Below are 17,775 nucleotides of genomic sequence, written 5' to 3'. Positions count from 1 at the left end.
TGTCCGGTGGAAGGCGTCTGCTCCATGCCCTGCAGGCACTGAGATCGATGCCTAGAAGCACTTCTTGAACATCCTTTCCCCCTTAAAATGGCGGGGTGACAGACAGCTCTCCCCAGAGGGGTGGGGTAGACACACACGTGTGTTCCTTGCCTGGGCAGGGACTGCAAGCATGCGTTCGAGGGGTGCCAGCAGATGCTGGTGTTGCATCGTTGGGCGTGAGCTGCAGTTCTCTCTTTTGCCTTCTTGTCCCCCCACTGCTGCCGCGCACCTGCCCCGCTCCCAGCCCCTGGAGTGGCCGCAGTTCCCGGGCAGCGCACACAGATCTGAGCCAAGCCGTGAGAGCCAGGCAGTGCACCTCGTGCCACCATCCTTGGTGCTCTCGAGGGCTCCGGGGGTCTGCGTGTGCCTGCCCTCGGATGAGCCGGCTGCCAGCCCGGTTCCTCGCCCGCTGCTGCAACCCTCATGCTTGCACCCAGATGGCATGCGCTGATCTCGGCACCAGAGGGAATGCGCTGCTCCTTCCCACTGCTCTGAATAGCCCGGTCATCTGTCTCCTCACAAGAACAGGGCGGGCAGAGCTGAGAGGAGCAGGGTCTCCAGCCAGAAGAACCGGAGCACAGACACTTCTGAGCCACACAAGGCACTGATTGACCCAAGCCCTCAGCATCTGGCGCTGGCCTCGCATGCGGCATGCCCTAGGTCCTTGCGACCTCGCCTCACTTCCAGGCGCCTCTTCCTACCCCCTCCCCCACACCCCAGCCTGCTGGACAGCGGCCAGCCAAGCTGCCCTGGCCCCGCTTCCTTTTCACGCGGGAGCCCCAGCCTAATGAGTGAGCAGTGCCCCCCCCCCCGCCCGGGGCCCTTCCGTGTGAACAGAGCGGGTCTTTCTCTGTCCTCAGCGGAGACGTGCACATGAAGCGGGCAAGCGCAGCTTGGGAGCCCCTTCATGCGCAAAGATGGGGGCAGAGGAAGCAGCACACTTGCTCGGTGGGAGAAGATGCAGCTGCGCCTGAAGCCCACCCGTGACAGGGGAGCCCTTCCCTGCTCCTCCTCGTAAGCCCCAAGACCTTATTGGATAAGACTTCCCTGGTCTGGGGGCTTCTGGAGGGGCTCACCGCCCCTCCTCCTGCCTTGTTCCTCAGTGCGATTTGGGTCCACCTTTCCCAACTGATTCCCTCAATGTAGTTGTGAATGTTGGTCGTATGGAAGCCAGCATGACGCTTGTGGTGAATGCCGCCTTTTAAAGAACTCGTGGATCATTGGTGAAGTATTCACGAAGCCGTCCCAAAGAGGAGTTCAGAGAAATGGTACTAGTCTAGAATGCAGTAACCCCTGTTCTGGCATGCACTACAGCCGGCTGGTGGCAAGTTCTGTGCTTCTCCAGTCACTCCAGAGAAAACTCTTTCGGCTGGCTGGTGCCGGCTCAGCCCTTCTGAAGCTTGGCATTGACTGGAGCTCGCCTTTTCCCACACAACCCGCCTCGTGCCAGTCCCATTGGGTCTGGGTGTTGGGAGGGCAGGGCCTGCCATTTGCGTGTGAGGGTGCCCTCCGACACAGCGTTGATGAGGCTTGCTCTGAAGAGCTACTGTTCCCGCAGGAGCTCCAAGTGCCGGGAGAGATGATGCGGCATTCGCAAAGCCTGTGATCTCACATCCTCTGAAGATGGTCCGAGGTCACAGGGCAACCCAAGGCGCATTCCAGGAGGCCAAATCAATAACGAATGTAGCCCATTGGCCTCCTAGGGGGGTCGGCCGTAGCAGCTTCCCGGATAAAAGGAGAAAAAAAGAAATCTAATTTGGTTAGTGGTTTCAGGAAGGCAGCAGCTGCATGGAGAGCAAAATGCAGGCTTTAATCCCAACAGAAGCTCACAAAGAAGGCTTCATGGAAACCACGCAAGGCACAAGAGCCGTAACCAGGCTGTAGCAGAGCCAGGGCTTGGGGTCAAAGCACCAGGGTGGTTTGATTCCCTTCCCCATCCCTGAAATGCTTGGCTGCAGTCCTTGAAGTAGCTGGAACGGGGCTGATAGGATGGATTTCCATAGCAATCCATCACGGGAAGATTTCCCTGCAGAAATGGGTGTTGTTTTAGGGTGGTGTCATCTTGAAGGGCAAGTTAAGACCTTTAGCTGTGCGTGGTAGAGATGAAAACTGCTGGAACGGGATTGTTCTTGGAGATAAAATACTTCTCCCTGTTGCTGTGCAAGGAAACTGATGGAAAATCTTGAGCTAGTGTGTCTGTGTGCAAAAAACACACCCACATTTGAAAAAAAAAATCTTCAGAATGTGGCTATGTAATGATGAAGTCACACGTGCTGCAAAATTTGCCACTTACCATAACCAAAGCCAGAGGGATTCTCATGTGGATGCCAAAACAGCCAGGGCTTTTGAAGGTCAGCAGTGGCTCAGCAAGCTGCTTGTTTGTGGCTTCCACACTGAGGAATTCCCAACTAGGGCAGCTGCCGTGAAGTCCGCTGTGCCACACTGGAGGACCGGACCAAGCCGCTCCAAGCCCCCCAGTCCCTATGGCAGGACAAGTCTCGGCTTTGGGTTCAGGAGTTCCTGACACGTTAGACTGAGTTCACCTTCCTAGCAGGGTCTTTCCTCCCTTTTCAATAATCTGGTCAGCCTGACACTGGACTCGCATGTCCAGCCAACTCACAGCCCCACATTGCCGGTCTTCCAGCAGGTTTTTTCTCGCTCTCCCCCACTGGCTGGACAGGATTTATTTTTTTATTTTATTTAGAAAATTTCTATGCCGCCCCATTTGCTGAAGCCTCGGGGTGGCTTACAAATAAATGCTTGACTTTCCATTCAAGCTCAGAGCCAGTGCATTCGGTGGCAGAACTCCTGAGCACAGTTAAGAAACTGAGCGATACACAGGCCTCTTTGTGATACCAAAGGGGAGCTTTTCGTTCACTTTGAAGAGCCACCAGTCCTTGGTAGCCAAGCTCCTGCTGGTGCAGAGGGCCTAGATTTAGCCCCAGGCATCACAAGACCAGGCTGGAAAAGCTGCTCAAACTCTGTGGAGCCGCTGCTGCCAGTCAGTGTCGGCAATACTGGGCCTGATGGATCCAGCAGGGACCGGCTCCGGAGAAGGGAGCATCCCATGTTCTGCCAATGGGCAGGGTAGCAGTAGCCAGTTGCCCATTTCCTTCTGAAGCGGTAGCATGGCAGAGGGCCCTGAACTGCAGGTGAGGTGGGACTGTTGTTGCAATGGGTCTCTTGGGACAGCTCTTGAATGAAGCCCCCCATGACGCCCTATTCTTTCCCGACCCCACTCAGCTCCTGCACGCTCAAGGCTGTGGCTTCCTTGATGAAGTCCATCCCTTTCTTGCATGGCTGGTCTTCCTTTCATCTTCTGCCTGACTTCCCCTATCATAGCCATCTTCCCCAGGCACTTCTGCCTTCTTAAGACGTGCCCAAAAGTACAACAGCCTCAGTTTTCCTATTTTCGCTCCAAGGGGAAGTTCTGGCTTGATCCGATCTAGGACCCACTGGTTGACCTTTCTGTCTATCCATGATAGCTGGGTAGAACAATTGTAGAATAATGATCATCATCAGATTTCCGCACTGCCTGGGAAAACCCCCTGGAGACCTTTAAATCGAAGCAGTTCTTTTCATGCCTTGAAATTCATGCAGGCTGAAATCCTACTAGGGATTGTGAGCGAGCCGGTGTGGTGTGGTGGTTAAGAACACGGGTCTGGGACTTGGGTGATCTGGATTCTAGTCACTCAGTGACTTTGGGCCAGTCCAACAGGGTTGTTGTGTAGATAAGTCTGCGAGGAGGAAGAGGATTACATAAGCTGCCTTGAGTTTCTTGGAAGGAAAGAGGGCGGCATAGAAATATCATAAATGTTAGCCTTTTCTGCAGCCACATCACACTACTGACTCACGTTCAGCCAGAGCCTGACAGCAGCCCCGAGGTCCTTCTGTAACTCCCCATCCGATTTTGCGGCTGCCGTTTTCAGTATCCTGCTCGACTGCAAGGGTTACAACATAAAAACGTAACTCCATCACCCACCAACCACCCCAAGCGAGCTTTCCCCTTGCATCTTAGCTTGGCCTGCCAATTCAGAAAAAAGTAATTTGGCTTTTGGACAAAGAATTTGAGTGCATCCATGACTTTCCTGCCTTTTTCATTTGTTCGTTTCACATTAGCTGCTAGATGTTCTTATGTCAGAAAGAGGATGTGGCCAGTAGACAGATCTCTGCAGATCAGAAGCCCAGAAACTTGCCAGCAACAAAGTGCAGAAAAAGTGCTGATGAGAAGCGACTCGTTCTTCACAGGAAGAATGTTCTTGTGTGTCTTATGCTGGCCTCCCAGTCAAAAAACCTGATTCCGGATTCTCAAGTTGGGCAATCCACACATCATAAACCGCCTGCTTTGAAGGTCCAGGTGGAGGTCTGCCTCACCTTTTCTTTTGGGTTTGAAAGCAGGTGGTCCTTTCTCTCCTCCGTATCTGGTACGACTTGGGGCTCATGAAATTATGTCGCTCCTCTTGAAATCAATCTTTTATCCAAATATCAGAAACAATGCTGGAGTCCCCACACCCAAAATTATTGTTCAGTTCATGCTGAGAACACCTCCAGGCATGCAGAAGCGAGTTGGCATCTTTAGGCGGTCATCTAGGAATTGATATTGGTGGCGCAATGTGTGATCAACCCCTAAAAAGAATTAAGCATCTCTGCAAGCTCTAAGGACCTCCATGATGCGCTCCTCCTCACCCGAGCAGGAAGCCAGACAGGAGCCAAAGGCCTGCAACTGGAGTTCATCCCCACTGCCCTCGGGGTCCCTGGACACATGCAGAGGCAATGGGGGGGGGGGGGGCTTTGACATGAACAGAGGAGCACAATTGCAGCTGGTTTGGTAGGCTTTATTGGGGGGCAGCTGGATGCTGCAGTTGGACAGAGAGAGCAAGCAAGCGTGGAAAAGTAGGGGGAACACAGGAGCCAGTCCAGAAGGGCACCTGGAGCCTTGACCCTTGTAGCTTTCGGTGCAGTGCATGCACGCACACACGCACACGCACCCACACTACCCTGCCCAAGGAGATCTAGCCATGGACCAGTTGGGGGTCCCTTCCCCAAGCAGCTCTGCACAGTGCCCTCCTTTGCTGAGCCACACAGCAGGCTGAAAAGATCCGGGAGGCCCTGGGCCCTGCGGGCTACACAATCACCGGAGGCAGCAGGGTACCCAGCACCAGGCGCTGAGGATGGGGGGCAGGAGTTGCTCCTCCGTTTGTGCCTGAGGGTGGCTCTTCAACAGCCCCCCGAACGCCCCTGACCTAGAGAAGCCTTTGGGGGAACCCAGCACAGCTCTGCGGGGGCATCCCCGGTGCGCCGCCAGTCCAGCTGCTGCTTCGCATCCTCCAAGCAAAGGCACGCAGGACGAGGGAGGGGCTGGACCAGCCCTGGCGGTCCCAACTCTCCCAGAAGCCGTGACAGCAGCCTGTCAAGCAGGACAACACACGGCAGACAGGCACTTCCAGGCAGGAGCGCGAAAGCAGAATGAGGTTATTGGCCGCTAGAAGGGGCCGGTAGCCGTGGGGACTTGCTTTACCTGGGCCTATCCCTTCGCGGGCCGGGTGACTGGAGATGCGAGAGGGGTGGCTCCAGCCCAGCTTTTCCACACGGACACAAACTTGGCACCCGGCACGGCTGTTGGCAAGCCCTGCCTGGAGCCACGTTCAGGGCATTCCCCTCAGTAAATGCACTTTCCAGTAGGAGTGGACACCCTCACCAGATCCTGCAACCGTTGCTGCAGGAATGGAGCTCCACACCTTGGTGTGCAAGCACCCCAGGCCAGAAGTCACGTCCCACAGGCGGCTCCAGGCTCTCAGGCCCCGCAGCTGGGGAGGGGCTGGGGGGCTGAAGCCACCGCCCAACGGCAGCAGGGTGTGGAGGACCCCCCCCCCCCTCCGGGCAAGAGGCTGTCACCTCCTCTGGGGAAGCGGCTCTGTGGCTGAGGCTGCCCCGCCAGGCCGTGCTCGCCCCCAAGAGCGCGCTTGTTCCCGCACAGCTTCAAGGCATCACAAGCAGGCTGGAAAGAAGGGGCGCTGTTCGGGCTCAAGTGGGCCCCCGCCAAGCCGCCCACAGGAGCAGCATGCGGGTCAGGCCTGCACCCAGCGGGTGGGCTGCAAGCGCCTCCCTTGGCACAGATGCTGCCGCCGGCATGCTTTGGCCTGCACCCCCGGGTTCTGCTGCACAGGGCGGAGGGGGGATCCAGGCAGGGCCCTGCGGGGGCAGACAGCCACAGCCAGGCCGTGCCCAAGCCAGGGGGCCTCCTGCTTGTCAGCGGTGGTCTCCAAGCTGGTCTGGAACCCCCATTGTGAGAGAACTCTGATGCAATGGGCCGAGGGGAGAGTCCTGGCCAAGAAAGGGGGTGGAGAGGTTCTGTCCAGAGAGAAGAGCACACAGTCCTCCATGCAGGCAGCCAGATGGGTACCGGGACTCGGCTCTGAGCCCTGCTTCTGCAGACTGCGCGCAGTGAGCTGCACTGCATTGTTCAGGCTGCTTCCCAATTCCTGGATTTTCAACGATACGGGATTTAATTTTACCAGCAAGGAGAAGGGGGCCAAGGCGCTTCGCAGGGAAGGCAGGTGCTGGACCTGCCCTGCTCTTTCCTCTGTAGAAGCAGGCATGGCGTGCCTTGTGGCCATTTTTCCTCCCCGATGGGAGTGGCGGTCCAGTGTCTCTGGAAGGTGCCGGGTTGGGGAAAGTGGCTCTGATCAGAGCTGCAAAGCTGTCAGCAGATTCCTTACTGGACTCCGGCTTTCGGGAAAATGCCTGTGCTGCATTCTCACAGCAACAGAGTTCGAGGCGCTCCCTGTGCACAAGCGGCTCACACAGACACCATGCTCGCGACTGGCCTGCAAACAGGAAGGGGCATCCCAGGGAAGGAGCCACCCCTGCTGGGCCACCAGGGGGGCACACCCCATGTGCGAGCTAGTCCTCTGCCCCGCACGGCCCAGGGATAGGGCCCGGCAGCTCAGATCCCGCCTCCAGAGGGGCCCCTTGCTAGCACCCCCCCCCCGACTCGCGGAAGGCCAGCAACGCCAGGGAGGTCCTGCAGAAGCAGACGGCCGCCCTCAGCCCACCTCCTCCCGTGCAGTCCCAAGTGGCTGTCCCCCTTGACGGGGAGGGCTCAGCACCCCCACTTGCCACAGGAACCCCAAGATGGGCATTCTGCCCGCAGGGCCCCCCCCCCCCCGGGATCTCCATCCAGGGCCAGAGCAACGGAGAAAGGAGAAATCGGAAAGGGAACAAGAAGCATTGGCAGCAGTCACTTGGCAGGAGCAGGAGCCCCTGGGGGGGGAGCCCGGCTCAGCTGCTCCCCCAGCCCCAAACCCTGGCTCCAGTGATACCGGCAGTAGTAAATGGCACTTGCAAATACAGTAGAAAAGTTTCCCAAATCTTGCTCTGCAATCAACGATGCTCTTGCTGGGGTGCAGATGGGGGCTTAAAAAATTAAAGGCAAGCTTTTCAGGATATCAGTCGTTCACACGCAGCCCCATCAGGACAACTTGTCCACAAGGTTCATCCAAGCAAGCAGAAGGACGGCCCCCAGGTTCTGGCAGGAAGAGAGCCGGCTGCCCTCCGCGTCTCAGCCTGCGTCTGCTGGAGGAGCACAGGACGGAGCCGGGGAGCGAGTCACTCTCTCGGGAGCACATGCGGGGAGGGCGGGACGGATCCGCCATGGAAGGCAGCCTCCCCATCCCGGCCGGTCGTCCTTCCATCCTCGCCCACGGGGCTCTGGGTCCCCGGGCACGTGCTGGATCCAAGGGCGGGGAACGAGCTCCACGGGAAGGAACCTCCTGCAGGACGTCAAGGGGGAGGCACGTGCCCACGCACGCCCCCGGAGGCATGAACCGCAGCCGCTCTGCAGCGGCAGCCCTCTGTGGGAAGGCACGGGATCCCCAGAGGCCTCGGCAGTTCCTCCTGCAGGCGGAAGGCGACAGAGCCAGCAGGGCGCCGGAGGGAACGAGGCAGCGGACGGCGCCTCGCCCTCTTCTGCAGGGCCGCCCCTCGGGGAGGCGGCAGGAGCACTGCGGGGCCCTGGCGGCAGCCGGCCTCAGACCCACTCCTGCAGCGAGCGCTTGCAGTAGAGCAGGATGCGAGGCGGGCCCTTGCGCTGCAGCTGCACCAGGACGTAGGCCAGGGCCAGCACGCCCAGCAGCAGCAGCAGCAGCACCGCGGCCATGGCCACGCTCAGGGCGAGCGGGTAGTCGCTGACGTGCACCACGATGTCCACGTCGCCCCCTCCGCTCTCCCCGTGGCCCCGCTCCCCCCCGCCGGCGCCGTAATCCGCGCCGGCATCCGCGTCCTCCTCCGGGGGCTGCGCGTCCACACGGCCTTTCCGCTCCTCCTCGCCCTGCCCGGTGCTGCCCGGGGTGAAGGGAGGCCGGCCGGTGTCAGGCCACCTGTGCCCGGGATCAGGGTTCGGGGCCACCTCCTCGTGGCAGCCCATGAAGTCTCGCAGGACGGACTTGGGGTAGCCGGGCTCCGTCTTCAGCCGCTCGTTGTCGAACTTCCAGTACATGCGGCCTTTGTAGAAGTACGTATAGGCTGGAAAAGAGCAGGATGCAACTCGCTGAGGCACTGGGGGGCAGCTCCCACAGCCCCCTCCCCCCCGTTCGTGGCTTCTCCGTGGAATGGCCAGCCGGGTCTTCTGCATCTCACATCTTTGGTCTTCCTCTCCTCAAAGTCTTTCTTTGCCCGCCAGCCCACCCAGAGTTGTTGCACTTACTTGCGTCGGGACTCAAAAATGCCCCCCTGGGAGCGTTCGGGACTCCAGCCCACACGCTGATTTTCCTCGGGTAACCTTGATCTACCGTGCGGCTGTCCTCGTTGAAGCGCCAGTACCTGCCGGAGGGAGAGGCCCTGTGAGGACCCAAAAAGCCCCACCTGGCCACTCCTGCAGATGTCCGAATGCATCCCGGTGGGCGGCTCGGGCTCCCCTCGCCTCCCGCCTTGCCTGGAGAACGGGCCCCTCTCCCCGCTGCCCCCAGTCTGACGGACCCTCCTCTTGCACATCTCTCCCTGCAGCTCTGCGCAGGCGGCCCCCTCGCAACAGGAGGCATGTCAGCAAGAAAGGAACCGGCCGCACAAACAGCCACCGGCTGCAGGACCGGTTTTGGAGCAGGGGGAGCATAGCCAGGACAGAGGGCGGGCAAAGAATCCACCCCAGAACCAGCCCCCACAACAGTGAAGGCAAAGGAGGGGGAGCGGGTCGGGATGCCCAGCCACTGAGGGTGCTGCCACCCACCTGTCCCCTCTGAAGAAGAAGGTGTGCCCGGTTGGCTCCCACCAGATGGCGGCATCCACCTTGTCGTACGGGATGCCCAGCCCGTAGCTGGTCAGGGGCTGCGGGTAGCCCGGCTCGAGGTTTGCCTCTCGGAAAAGCCAGTACTGATTCCCTGCAGAGGGGGCACAGAGGGAAGTGGGGCAGGTGCCCGCCGGGGCCCCCGAGCACCCCAGATGCTGCTTGGCTGTTCTGGGCCCCCTGTGCCCAATTCTGTGGGCGTGCTAACCCAGCACCCACCAGGACTGCCCATCATCCTGCCTGTCCACCTCCATCAAGTGAGTCCCTGGAGGTCATCTAGTCCAACCCCCAGCAACTTTGGCATCCCTGACGGCTGGCTGCCATCCCAAAGCAGCCTGGCTTTCTCTGGCCAGATGTTAGGCAGCTGCTATCATGAGCCCCCTTCTCCAGGCTAAACATTCCAGCCCTTTCAGCCTGCCTGGATCTGCATCAACCTATTCGTCTCCCTCTGGCGATACTTCAGTTGGTCGTTGTCCTTCCTAAAATGTGCCGGCCCGAACTAGACGGGGTGCTGGGAGCTCTGCATGAGGCTTGGCCAGTGCAGACCCAAGGGCCAATGTGACTCTGCTCCCCATCATCTGGGTGTGAGCCCTGCGGCTTGGGCAGCCTGATGTTGCTTTCCGCAGCAGCTCCACAGTGTGGCTGCTCATTCACGCCCGGCTTAGGATCAGCTAAAACACCGAGGAACTTTTCTCCGCATCCCCCATCCCAGGCAGGTGCCTTTGATTTTTCTTACATCAATCGAGGTGTTTATGTTCATCTCTGCTGAACAGCGCCTTGCTGGGTTTTGGGCACGTGTCCCAGCCGCTCTAGATCCTTCGGAAGTCTGACCCTGCCTTCTGTGGCATCGGCTCCCCCTCCCAGCTGTGTGTCATCGGCAGATGCGCTGAGCAGCCCCTGCACGCCCTCCCCGCGGTCTCTCACAAAGAAAGAGGAGAGGCCTCGGGAGAGGGGCCTGTGGAGAGCCCCCGCAGAGCCCCTGCTGGGGGTGGCGAGCCCAGCCAGGAACTTGCGTGCGCATCAGGTACTTCTGGAGGGGCCTTCCCCCGCCGCGCTGTCAAGGCTCTTGCAGGCCCTTTGCTAAATGTTCTGCCAAGCACATCCCGCTTAGAAGGCAAAAGTGCTGGAACCCGCTCTGGGCAGCCTCCCTGTTCCACAGCCCGCGCGGGAGGTTCCGCATCGCTTCGTGGGGCCAGCATCCATAAGGCGCGGAGGAGCCAGAACGCACCCCGGAAAGAAGCTGCTGCTCTCACTTCCTGCCTCGAGTCAGAAAGGGAGGATGAGAAACACTTGGATGGGTTTGTTGAACCTGCAAAGCTTGGGAGGGCGGCAGGTTCCAGGATCTGGACTTTCTGCTCCCACCAGCCTCGCCCAAAGGCGCGTACCTTTAAAGAAGGCGAATCGCCCATCTTGCCGCTCGTATGCAGCATCAACGTTCCCGGGAAGGCCCCTCCAGAAGTACCCGATGGGCATGGGGTAGTTGTCCAGCACCCGGTTGTGGCGGACGCGCCAGAACCACCGGCCCTTGAGCAGAAGAGCAAGAAGGCATGAAAAGAAGAGGAAGAGCGAGAACTCGGATGGGCCGAATCTTTCCGGCCTTGACTTCTGTCCCTGCCCTTCCTCCACTCGCACATTCCCGTGCAGCAAGGCCCACATCCCACGGCTGGCTGCGTCCCACCTGACAGCACCGAGCCCAGGAAAAGAGCCAGTGGGAGGCTGGAACGAGCACTGGCTCGCAAAGCGGAAAGCTTCCCTCTGCAGGGATCGCCAATTTGTACAATTGGGCTTGCCTGTAGGGACAACCCGGCGCTTCTGGCTCTTTTGCTGCAGTCAGGGAAGAATGGTCTCTGTGGGATTATCAGGCAGGATGGGGGGAGCAGCAGGGGCCGTGCACAGACCCGGGAGGTGCGTCTTAGACTGGGTGTGCATCCAGGCCTTCACTGCCTACGGAGACACTGGGGGCAGCTTGCCATGGTCTTGGGTTCCTCCATCCTTCACAACTGGATCCTTCCAATGGGAAATGTGGCCAGAGACTGAGCATTGGACCCTCTGCACACAAAGCAGCTGTGTGCAAAGCATGCGCTGAGCAAGACGGGCCAGAAGAGGCCTGGCATTGGCACACACCACCTGTGCAATTCTGTGCGGGCTTTGATCTTGATGGTGGGCCCCGGGTTGGGGAAGGAAGGCTCCCATCTGTGCCACTCTGAACTCCCATTTGCACAGACTGCAAACGCGCGGCCCTGACCCTCTGGTCTTTTTGCAGAACCACTCATGTCGGAGCCCCATGAGGAAGCGACAGAGCTGGAAGCGCACATCCCTGTTACTCTCGAAGGCCTTTCACCCGAACAAACAGTTCTGAGCTGCTCCCAAGCGGCTCTGGAAGCCAGAATCTCGTCCTCCAGCGCGATCCGGCAACTGCAGAGCGAATCGACCGGGGTGGGACCACAGAAGCAAGGTACCTTGAAGACGAACATCTCCCCGCGCAGCATGGTCACTGTGTCAAAGTCCCCGTCACAGATGTTGGGCTCATATTGGTCGGGGTTGCCTGGCCGGGGGGGCCAGTCGGGCTTGCCAGGTGGCGGCGGCCTGGGGGGCTTGTGGCCCGGCTTTCTGGGCACGACCGTGGGAAGTGGCTTTGTAGGCTTGGGCTGCTCCCCAGGAGAACCTGAGGAAAGAAAGCAAAAGGACGCGTGGAGAAGCTTCCTGACGAAAAAGGGGCAGCAGAAGCATTTGCCTGATGCCTGCCCCACAAACAAATCCAGGCCCAAGTCTCCCCAAAGGCTGGGCCGCTGCCCCCGCCCCCCATTCCTCAGGATCACCGACTGCAGTGTGCTTGCCCAGCTTTGTGCAGCAATCCCCTCTCTGTAACAGGTCAGAGGTCATCTCCTCAGCTTGGGGTCTAGCAGGAAGAGGGTCAACCTCCCCCCTTTTGCCTCCAGCCCTGCCAGCCCTCCGAATGCAGCCTCGGAGGGCTTCTCTGAAGCGGCATTTGGCCCTCGGGCCGAGAGCGGTCGAGGGCCCCTGCTGAGCTTCAGCGCACGTGACTGCACCAAACGCGCCCATCCCTGCCCAGCTCTGGCAAGCCATTATCGGGGGGTGAGGGGGCTCCCACTTACCATACAGCTGCTGGATGCCCCGCAGGTCGTCCTCCGGCAGCTGGAAGTGCTCTGTGTCCATCCACTGGTAGAAGGGGGCCATGATGGCATCCGGGTTGCTGGAGTGCTCCAGGCCCAGCGAGTGGCCCAGCTCGTGGACGGCCACCAGGAAGAGGTTGTTCCCTGTTTGTGACAGACGTGGGGCTTTGGGAGCCTTGGGGGGTCCAAGATGCCTCCACTCTGCCCATGGAAGAGACCAGCCCCATGCCCCCCTGTGGCTCAACCCTCGTGGGAGGCGGGATGTATTTCTGCGAAGGGCCTTGACGTGCTTGCCAGCCCAAAAGGCTTCCCGAGTGGCTCATTGCATCCCACTTGGGAAGGCAGGCCCTGCTGGAAGCCTGGCTGCCTGGAAAGCTGCAACATGTGGGGAGGGAAAGGCAGCGGTCCTTCCAGGAAAGCTGAAAGAGCAGGGCTGCTTCCTCCCCTCCCCTCCCCTCCCCACCCCAGCTCAGCCGCACAGGACAGACAGTTACAGGATGCCTTCTGGCAGAGCTGGCGGACAGATGGCCGCTTCCCGCTCACAGCCCTTCCACACGGCCCCAGGGTGAGACAGGCCGCTTCGCGCATCTCTTGCACACGTCGTTATTTTCATTCTGACACGGCTCAAGGGTGCCCTGCTTTTGACCATACCCTGGATTTTCATAAGCGCCTGAACGCAGCAGCTCACGAGCAGGAACTAAAATAATTTTTAAAATGCTAAAATATTTAGAAGACAGGCCAAGCCAGGAAGAGCTGAGCCTGACACCAAAAAGAGCAGTGGGGATCGCAAGCAAGCTTCCCCGGGAGAGCGTTCCTGAGCTGGGGGCCACCACGGAAAAGGCCGTCCTTTCCAAAGTGCCCATGTCCCCTGCTTGCTCGGGATGCCAGGAAGTGCAGACTGAGTGCGCCCGGCCTTGTCCGCCGCCTTGAGAGGATTCCGCACACCAGCCGCTCCTCGGAACCGTCCCGCCCCGTCCAAACAAGAGGAAATGACGCCCTGGCCTGCCCATCAGGCTGACCAGAGGCACATCCTAGAAAGACTGACCCATGGCCAGGTCCCAGCTCCTGCCTAGTGGGCCACCCCATTTTCCAGGGGCAGCCCTCCCCCTTTCACCACAAGGCCGCCTCCTTACCAGACACGTCGGCGTTCTCCAGAGTCCAAGGCTCATCCAAGTCAAAGTGGGCGTCCCCTCCCATTCCAGGCCCGGGGAAGTACGCGTGTGCCAGAAAGCCCCCCGCCCCGTCGAAGGGAGAGCTGTCGCCGTGGAATCCGGAGGCAAAGAGCACTATGATGTCTGCCTCCTTCCTCTTGTGCCTGATTTCCTCGTAGGGGATCTCCTGGAAGACAAGCGGGGTGGCGTGTTCCCACACCCGGAACGCTTGCCGGACAGCCTCGTAGGAGTGGAGCAGGCCCAGTTTCTCGGTGTAGTTCTGAATGCTGAGGCATGAAGCAGGGAGAGCGACACAGAGACGGGTTACTGTCGGGGGTGGGCAGCAGATGCGACGGGTTGGGGGAAAACGAAGAGGAAGCAGAACAAGGGTGGGGAGGAGGAGTTCCTCGCATGTTCTGGAAGACTCTGGCTGTGGCTGGAATAGATCCCCTGAAGGCTTTCCTGGCTCCCTCACCCGCCCCCCATCCCCCCAGGCCTTTCCATCTCTTGCCGCACGTGTCTTTTAGCATTAGCCTCAGCAGCCAGGGTGAGACCCCCTCCCACGAGTTTCTGGAAGTCCAGTGCAGCAGGAAGGCAAAGAAGCTGGGACAGGCGGCTGAACGAAGCGGAGCAGATCACGGCAGCGGGGAGGAAGCGGAGGCCTCCCTCGCACGAAGGAGCGGCTTCTCCCATCATCACACCCGGGCTCTCTCAGCTCCAGAAGAGGCAGAGGAGAGGGCGGCCCACACGTGCTGCACGCTAGCCGGGAGGACGCGCCTGCCCATCTCACTCCCGGCCTCACCTTGTTTGCTTGGTCTCTCCTCCACTGTGCCTCAACCCACACTTGGGTTTATACGCCGCCACCACCACCTTCCTGCCCAGGGGCCGTGGCACATCTGACGATGGGGCTGTTTCCCATGAAGGCTCACGCCACAAAAACCTGGTCAGCTTAAGGCCCTAGAGAATCTCACGGAATAGTGTTTTCTTCCCAGGAATCCAGAACCGCTGCTATTCCAGGCACAAGGAAAATCAGGACGGAACTTATGGCTACCCAGCTAAAGTGTCTTTCCATCTACCATATCGGATTGGAACCCTCACACCATCTTCCATTTAGAATGCAAAGCAAAATTTTCCGTGACTTACGCAACATCTGCACCAACAAAGTGACCTTAGCAATGGGCAGACTTTCTGCCCTCCTTTCAAATTCCTATTCTTCAGACAAGTTTCTAGCACTCATGATTGCAGAGAAAAGTCAGGATGCGTAAGGCAGCCCCTGCTGAAGTCCTGGAAGTGCTCAGCCGAGCGCCAGAGGGAGGGTGCCAGGACTTCCGCCCCGTTAGGCTCCGCTCCCGAGCGCCTAATGGCTGCCTCCACCCCTTCCCCACTCCCTCTGTCCCTCCTGACCTTCAGCCACCACATTCAAATAATCCACATTCTGTGAACTCCAAATATCGCACTCACAATTTACAATACGACGGGCATACAATTTACACAAAGTGGCCCCGGGCACATTTGAGAGCCAGAAGTTAAGGAATGGGCACAACTGAGCCGCTGTGTCCCTGCTGTGCCCTGCACCCTCCCCAGGCAGAGCGGCGGCGGCAACAGCGGTGCCTACCTGAAAGTGAGGCGCGCCTGGCTCCACCGCCGGCCCGTCAGCGCGTAACGCTTCCGCCTCATGTTAGCCTTGACTCGAGCGCCAATCTTATCGGGGACTCCACAGCGGGGCCACCTCATCCACCTGCAGGTTAGACAGCCGGGGAGCAGAGACTAAGTGCAGGACGGGGAGAGAGAGCAGCTCGCAGAAGACCCTCCTCACTGGAGCAAGCAGGAAACTTGCAGTGTTTCAAGAATTAGTTCCCTGCTTCGCTCGTGCCAGGGATGTGAGAGAAAGCAGGGAGGGGGAGGGCTTTCTCCCGTGTGCATCGCCAGGCAGATGCAAACGGGATGCTTTTGCTCTGAGGAACGCGTACGTTTCCAGCAGCTTTGCAGCAGAATCTGACAGGCAGATACGACACCAAGACATTTATGTTTTGCTTTCAGTAAAGCCAAGGAAAACGTAGGCCGCATTTTGTTAAAGACACATGTCAGTACTTGCATTGGTCACTCTCAGGCCCCAGAAATATTCTGCGCTAACCACATTCCTGGCATGCACCCCCCGTCAGCTTTCCAACGCGGCAGAAGGCTTGCGATGCTTGATTTCCGCAAGTGCAACTAGAGGCCAGTGCAGGATCACAGCCCCAAATGCCACTTTCGGTGGCAACAGCAGCAGCAAAGGGACAGGAGAAGGGAGAGGAAGGACTGGCGCATCCTAAGGGAAGGCAGCGCCCACCATACCCAGCCGTGGCCTCGCTTGCCACAGGAACCAATTCTGTGGCCTCCCACACGTGTCCTCGGGCCACAAGAGGAGGAGGGAGGTGGCAGGACATACGCCTTTGTCTCTTCGTCCAGGACGCCCGTCACAGGGATGCCGTAGAAGCTCTGCATCTCCGAAATCGCCGAGGAGAGAATCTGAGCTGAGCGCAGCGTGGACATCTGGCGGCTGGCCTGCGGGAGGTAGCCATAGAACTGCAGCCAGGCCTGCAAGGGAAGCGTTGCGGTGTGAGGCAGGGCAGGGCAGGGCAGGGCAGGACGGCCAGTGAGGTTGCCTCCAGAAGGAGCCGCAGGCCCTGCCGATTTGGAGGCATCCAAAATGCGTCCCATTTAAAGCTCCCCTCGTGGCACAGCATGCTAAGTGGTTCCTCTCCCAATGATCTACAACAGTTTGCCCCACGAAAGAACCATGCCCCCCCTTTCCCACAACCCCGTTAGGTCAGACAGAGAGATCACCCTGGGCCTAACGCATCCTATGAACAAACAAATGAACGAGGGCAAAATTCAGCATCTTGAGACAGAAAGGGGGTCCTGCAGCTCCTAGCATCCCCCAGGGAGCTGGGCTGGACTTCTGGCCGTCCAGAGGCATAGGATCGTGCCTTTCTTGGGTCTAGTGGTGCCCGCTTGTGCAGATTTGATTGCATGAACAGCCTGCTGGAGGCATCTAGAGTGCCGAGCAGGGGAAGGCCGCCTCACGCGAACTGTCCGCCCGGCCAGCAGCACCCTTTGCAACGAAGCCGCCTGCGCAGAACATTCCAGGCAGCAGCGGATTGTGAGTGGGCCACAGAGGGGACAACGGGCTGCCAGCAGTCCTCACGTCAGCGCCTGCCACTGGGCACGGGGAAGGGCAATTGTGTTTCAGCAAGTGGAGGTGACAGCGGAGAGCCATCGCTTCACACCAGCGATGTGTATGTCCCTGCGTGCCCCCCCTGTCACAGAAGCACAATGAAAAGCTGCCCCGAAATTTAAAGAATGGAACCCATTTTCGAAAGTTTGCAATAGGACCCAGGGGTGCCGTCCACTCTGGCACTGCAGATCAGCCCACAGGTCTTTCCGTCGCAACTTACCAGCATGCGTTCCTGTTGCAACTGCCCAGCAAGCCCCCTGGCTGTTGGCAGTCTCAAAGGGGCAGGTGCCAAGGGGTTGCCAGGTGCAAAAGCCATGTCCAGGAGGCCAACGGCCCACGGCCCACGACTGTGGCCCCCCGCAGTGAGTCGCAGTAGACTGGCAAGGGGGTCTGACTTGCTGTCTGACAAGAGCGAAAACTAGGGCTCCCTGCAATTTGGCTACAGAAAATGAATGCCAGGGAGGCAAGCTGCGGATGTTCGTGTGAAAGGCCCCGTGATTCTTCGCCTGCATCCACTTGGCGACTCTTGGGATGTTGCCAAGCCCCAGCAGATGCCGCAAACCTGGAGTTTGCCATCCTCACTGTAAGATGATGGGGGGGGGGGGGTGCTGTTGCTGTAGCTAGAAGCGGGTCAGATGTTGTCAACTACCCCTTCCATCAGCCCCAGGCAGGAGGGCGAGGGGCCAAGGGTATTGGGAGTTGCAATCCAAAGATCGGGCGGGCACGCCACAGGGAAGGCCTGCTCTGCGCGCTCTCGCACCTTCTCTGGGGCGCAGTGCTCGCGGGAGGGGCGCCGCCTGCCTGCCACCGCCCCCCCAGGCCAGCCCTGGGCCCCAGCGCCAGGCCCCTCTTGCGGGGCTGCTCTCCTCCCTCCGTGGGGCGGAGCGCGTGGGCAGGTCGGCCGAAGCCTGGCTCGGCTCGGAGCTTGCAAGGCCCGAGAGGCGCCCGCGAAAG

The 17,775-nt window shown here is 59.4% G+C and overlaps 1 protein-coding gene across 1 annotated transcript; it reads right to left on the bottom strand.

Annotated features, from left to right (window-relative positions):
• Positions 1–7,103: 7,103 nt before the first annotated feature.
• Positions 7,104–16,175, bottom strand: MMP15 (matrix metallopeptidase 15). The gene is made up of 9 exons (XM_044434080.1): positions 16,033–16,175; positions 15,220–15,342; positions 13,587–13,891; positions 12,436–12,597; positions 11,779–11,984; positions 10,705–10,843; positions 9,263–9,413; positions 8,744–8,859; positions 7,104–8,562 (listed from the first exon to the last, which is right to left on the bottom strand). Exons 1-9 carry the CDS (start codon positions 16,134–16,136, stop codon positions 8,069–8,071), a joined length of 1,800 nt encoding a protein of 599 aa, XP_044290015.1. The 5' UTR covers positions 16,137–16,175; the 3' UTR covers positions 7,104–8,068.
• Between the last annotated feature and the right edge of the window lie 1,600 nt (positions 16,176–17,775).

The sequence above is a fragment of the Varanus komodoensis genome, unplaced genomic scaffold, assembly GCF_004798865.1.
Source record: "Varanus komodoensis strain SLA01 unplaced genomic scaffold, ASM479886v1 scaffold27, whole genome shotgun sequence".
In the NCBI taxonomy this organism is placed as follows: Eukaryota; Metazoa; Chordata; class Lepidosauria; order Squamata; family Varanidae; genus Varanus; species Varanus komodoensis.
This window is presented reverse-complemented; position numbering and strand designations above follow the sequence as displayed.